Source organism: Primulina huaijiensis, chromosome 16, assembly GCF_012295235.1.
Source record: "Primulina huaijiensis isolate GDHJ02 chromosome 16, ASM1229523v2, whole genome shotgun sequence".
In the NCBI taxonomy this organism is placed as follows: Eukaryota; Viridiplantae; Streptophyta; class Magnoliopsida; order Lamiales; family Gesneriaceae; genus Primulina; species Primulina huaijiensis.
Window position 1 is genome coordinate 13088740 of NC_133321.1, and position 5392 is coordinate 13094131.

General features: G+C 35.6%; 1 protein-coding gene across 2 annotated transcripts; it reads right to left on the bottom strand.

The window, feature by feature from the left end:
* Nucleotides 1-1414: 1414 nt before the first annotated feature.
* On the bottom strand, nucleotides 1415-4810 carry LOC140961937 (chlorophyll a-b binding protein 7, chloroplastic). 2 transcript variants are annotated; one of them, XM_073420734.1, is made up of 7 exons: nucleotides 4607-4810; nucleotides 4334-4500; nucleotides 3312-3458; nucleotides 2972-3104; nucleotides 2064-2156; nucleotides 1627-1846; nucleotides 1415-1451 (listed from the first exon to the last, which is right to left on the bottom strand). In XM_073420734.1, the coding sequence occupies exons 1-7, from the start codon at nucleotides 4718-4720 to the stop codon at nucleotides 1447-1449; spliced, it is 879 nt and encodes a 292-aa protein (XP_073276835.1). In that variant the 5' UTR covers nucleotides 4721-4810; the 3' UTR covers nucleotides 1415-1446. The 2 variants fall into 2 exon arrangements, with proteins under 2 accessions (XP_073276835.1, XP_073276833.1); XM_073420732.1 differs by having other exon boundaries at nucleotides 1415-1846.
* Between the last annotated feature and the right edge of the window lie 582 nt (nucleotides 4811-5392).

Sequence of the window (5392 nt, forward strand, 5' to 3'; positions counted from 1 at the left end):
ATATTTTTTCGGTATATATCGAAATTTTAAAATTACATACCGTTACCGTACCGAAATCTTCGGTATACCGAAAATTCGGCATTTTTCGGTACGGTAATCTCGGTATACCGAAAATTCGGTATTTTTCCCCACCCCTAATTGGAATCTATGTATATACAGGACTGATAATTGATTTATCAGTTTTTCGTTTTCATTAAAAGTTAATAACTTATCACTACATAATTAAAAAGGGTGTATGATTTCAATTTAATTCACATGACAGTGTTCTATTTTCAAACAACAAACCAAACTGTCGAATGATCAAATGTTTTTCGTGTTTTGTTTCATTTTAACAATTTCGACTTATTTTTATTATTCCTAGAATGAGTAAGAGTGCTTTTACCACACTATTTTGCTATAAAAGATCCTTCATCATTTCTAGACGTCGAGAATAATTGTGAAAAAGTATTTCAAGAATTATCCAAGGCTTCTATTTATAATTTTCAATAGAAAGAGTCCTTGAAACCTTGTATTTTCTTCCAAGAAATCTACAAAAATAGAGCCCAAATATAACTTTAAAAATAATTCTGCGTCAAAATATGGAAAATTTTCACATAAAAGGGCATGAAACCTAAGCTATGTCTTTTCCCATTTTGCACATTCTATATAGGCACACTAAGAGGGACGGTAGGCACGCATTTTGGTTGTATTTCTTTTCCATTTTATATCTTTTTCCACACTTCGATCAAGCCTAAAAACAATTCAAAAATGGTACGAAATATAAACGACATATAAGAACCGATGCAACAAAATAAATCCCTAAATCTCAATAGGAATTGTGATCAAAGTATACATTTTTTAATTTCCTCTACAGCTTGTTAAATCCTGAAATGTCCCATTATATTGAATAAGAATACCGGAATGATCACTAAATGGTGATGTTTGTCCTTATAATCTTGAGAATCAGCATACTCAAATATTGACTCAACTGATACAACAATATTCTAACATTGATCTTCATATATTTGGTATTCTACACAATCTCTTGCTGACATTGTAGCTTTGTACTTACACTTTGAAATGTGGCTGATTCATTAACATGGAATCTCACCATCCAAATGAGCTTTGTTACTGAAATTCATGAAACTCCCAATAACTTTATCCAAACATGTTGTCCTTGTTACATGATGTATGGAAAAATATGTTATCCATCTTGTTTGAAGGTTGAGGCTCGCTATTACACCTCTGGTTCAATTTTAAACCTATTTTGTTGTGTTTCATAGAAGTTAATATATTTTAACACACATATGCTGTCGTTTCGATCAATTTCGGAAAAATTCTGAATCCAGACTCGGAATGTGCACAAGCATGGAGGGACATTCCGGTTTAAATTCTTGGCCCGGAGACTAACCATTCTACAACAGATTCCAGCACAAAAGTGGCCCTCCCTATAAAAGCTGTTCGAGATCAACCTACAAAAGTTATGCTAACATGTGTGGAATCTGAGTTTCAGATATTGAAGACATTTACATATAGAATTTACATTTCTCGTTTATGTTTATGTCACAAGAGATTTCAGAGTTGAAATCAAATTATTCTGGAAGGGATCTGAGATGTGATCAAGAAGATTCTGAACAGGACCTTTACCTGTCACAGCTGCCTGAGCATAAAAACCTAACCAGGCAACCATAGCTAAGCGTCCATTCTTGATCTCTTTCACCTTCAGTTCCTCGAAAGCAAATGGATCCTTGGAAAGATTCAAGGGGTCGAATAATATGCCTCCAGGATAATTAATGTCTCCAGGCAAATAAATTCCCAAAGGCTCGAGAGCCTCAATACCACAATATCGTGCATATTCTGGTCCAACCTGTAGCCAAGAGGAAAAAAGATGCAATAAGAAAACAATTTGTCCTTCAACTTCTATCATGAACCTTGTGGGTTGGCAACTGCTACACATTCTATCCAATACAAAAAGTGCCATGTAGGTTCAAATTTCTAGAGTTTCACACAAAAGTGGGGAATTATGAATCCTCAAGTCCAAGGTATAAAATTAGTTTAAATTGTAGTGGAGAAGAACAATTTACCATTAGAAGGGCTTGACAGATCGCGATGATGACCACTCCTTGACTTCCAGCCACATGAAGACCTGGGATGCCGAGGTAGTCTAGTGTATCACCCTGGTGAAAGATTAAAAGGAATGAAAAAATTATTGCACAAAAAGCTCACGGGCCAGTATAGTTGAGAGAATTTAAGGCTTCACTACTTGTTTCAAGAACTGGTTTACCGAATCTAATAAATAAAAACACAAAAACTCCTGTGAGACGTTATCACAGGTCAATTTTGTAAGACGAATATTCTATTTAAGTCACTCATAAAAAAATATTACTTTTTATGCCAAAAATATTATTTTTTATTATAAATATGAGCAGAGTTGACCTGTCTCACGAATAAAGATAAATGAGACCGTCTCGCAAGAGACCTACTTTAAAATTTTTTTGCTACTTTACAAGAGATCGTGAAATCATATGTTAGTGTCCATAACATTATATAATCTAATATCCATAAAAAAATTATACGTTAAATGTATTTTTAATGCTCAAGAGAAACCATAAATAATCTTTTTTTGTTCAAATTTAAGGAAAATTTTATGACCCCATGACACAAACATGTAGTTCTCACACTGGCTCCAAGCTTGTATATGTGCCTTCAAGGTAGTTCTTTTGTTTGCGGGAGTTATATGTTTGAGGTATAGAGAAGTTCCAGTTCGTGCAGGTCCAACGACCAAGTCGGCCAATGAATACATGAAAGGAAGGACGACGTGAGGCAACCCGAGATTAAAGAGAGAGTGTAAGGTCAAGACTTCTTCATATTTAGATAAAGACTTCTTTGAAACATTAAAATAACCTCTCAGCCACAGAAATAATAATTGTACTTAGAGTGAAAAAGGATCTACACTTGCCTACTGAATCTCTAACTAGAAGCAGACACTAACCTTAAGCTTCGAATAGCCCACTCGCCACCAAACAGGTTCAACAAATTGGAACGCTCCTAAAAGGTCCAATATTTCTGGAATGATAACACCAAGGGCAGCAAGCATAGCCCACCTAGCATGGAGTACCTCAAAACTACAAAAATATGGAGACTTTCATAAATGAGTGACAGTAGGAACTTGTTTGAAGAGGCTGATCATCGTTCTAATAAACGATCAAAGTTTTGGAGTGGGAAATTATTTGTTGATCCCGAGGAAAAGGGATGTTTACGATGTACCTTTTTTGTCAATCAAAAGGATATTGTTATCAGTCACAAAATACTTATACATGCAGAGCACTCACTTGAAATATTTCTGCAAGGCCACAGGATCCTGGCTCAAACCTGCAATATCAAAACCATAGTCCCCAGGTAGTTCACCAGTGAGATGGGCAGGATACTTATATGATATGGGACCGAGCCAGCGAGGACGATCCTCACCATACCACATACTGGAAAATTAGATATTCAGTTTTCAGAAGATGAGCTAGCTGACTTGGTTAAGGCCAATGAAAGAAATCTCATTGAACATGTTTAGTAACTACAGGTAGTTGATATTCCAAATGAAATGAAGCTGTTCCATTGATATGCAAATCAACAACAATTTAGCTGATTCAGAATTGTTGTTCTCTTAATATTACAGACACTAAATTCATAAGAATGCAAACACTGGCATTCTTAATGCTAATAGATTGATTACTCATGATACATTTTGCATGTCAATTTAATCATCCACAGGTCTCCAGGCTACAAGGCGTTGTCCTGGACAAGGAGATTAAATAAAGTTGAAGTTCCCCTTTTACTACCTTTAAGATCTTTCCGCATAAATATGTTTCCTGTAAATTGGTCCAAGAACCAACTGTTCTATTATATCAAAACCCGTTGCCCATGGCATTATATATAGTGAACTTAGGGAACTCAGTGTTCCGCTCACCATAATTGTAGCAAAAACAACCATCTCCTTCCAAAGAACATAAATTTGAAGAAACGAACCAGACATCTTAGTTAGAGACTCCACATCCCCCTCTTTGTTGCCAATGGCTTTAAGCATAAAAACAAATCCAATATGCATTAGGCTTCCAGACTCATATCTTTTAAATGGAAATGGCTTCACTATACCTATTGTACATAAATCTTTAGAGAAGACGAAACAAGACCAAAAATTAGTAAGTCTAAGCTCGCTACAAGCAAACCATCAATCCTCTAGACAGATCTACGGATTTAATTAATTTGATCTCACTACACAAGTTTGCTGTAGAAAATCAATCATAAAAAGAAAAAAAAAACAACTATTACAGAAATCGAGAGTTGTAAGGACTTGGATGACCTCTCCTCTCTTGCCTTTTCCGCAAGTGCCTTAAACTTGGAAGAATTCTCTACATAAAGCTTCTTCTTCTGCTCCATCTGCCTCTGGAGTGCCTCCCCGAGAGGACTGTTGGCAATCGCTTTCACAGCTGTGAATGGAATCGCCGAGAAAACCATAACGCCAGCAACCTTTAACAGTAATATATAAATGATTGATTAAACTAGGCACAAAAAAAAAAAAAAATTCTAAAACCAGTTGCTTAATCTTTGCTTATATTCACAGAGATGTATGCACCTCCTGCCATGATGCTTTAATACGCGAAAAGGGTACATGATTTTCCGAACGGAGCCGCGGCGGAGGACGGCGGAGGAGTGAGGTGGACGATGTCGGAATAAAGGACAGGGCCATTCAACTGAATGGAGGCTGTTGTTTCTCTCAGTGCCACGTTTGTTTTCTTTTATCCCCTCCCTTTCCCATTTGAGGTCCCTAATTATTTGGCAATTGTTTCATAATAAAATTAGCATACATAAATTAGTATGGGGCTCACNAACCTTTAAAATTATTTTATATATGTTATTTAACCTGTATAATGGTGACGATGAGGACCGTAACGATTATGATAATGCTTGTGCCATTAGCTAGAAGAGGAAGATGATAGTTGTTACAATGACGATGGAAGCAAGAGAAGAGTAAGATGATGACACTATACATAGAAGAAGAAGATCATATCGATAATCATGAGTTTGATCATGTTCATGTGACTAGTTAACAGAAGAAGAGGGATATAATGGTGATGATGACGACAGGGCCGATCCTAATAATATATGGGCCTGAGTCTAACTTTTAAAATGAGGCCTCTTAATCATAATGCGTGTTCATATTTTTTTTAGTTCCATAGCAATTTTTCAAATTAAATCAATACGTTAAAGACAATTTAAAAAACTAAATGAATAAAAATATCAAACATATCCAAAATGATCACTAAAAAACAACCCGCCCAACAGTTTTAGAGCTAAAAATACTAATCAAGTCTGTATAATCAAGTTGTTCAGTAATTTCTTTCTCAATCGATAACATAAC

Excerpts from the sequence above, each read along its gene's own strand:
- LOC140961937 (XM_073420732.1), bottom strand. The coding sequence starts at position 4,720 with ATGGCCCTGTCCTTTATTCCGACATCGTCCACCTCACTCCTCCGCCGT. Across the intron at positions 4,501-4,606 it reads TTAAAGCATCATGGCAGGAG|GTTGCTGGCGTTATGGTTTT; the intron begins GTGCATACATCT and ends TTACTGTTAAAG. Across the intron at positions 3,459-4,333 it reads GAAAAGGCAAGAGAGGAGAG|TATGTGGTATGGTGAGGATC; the intron begins GTCATCCAAGTC and ends CTAATTTTCCAG.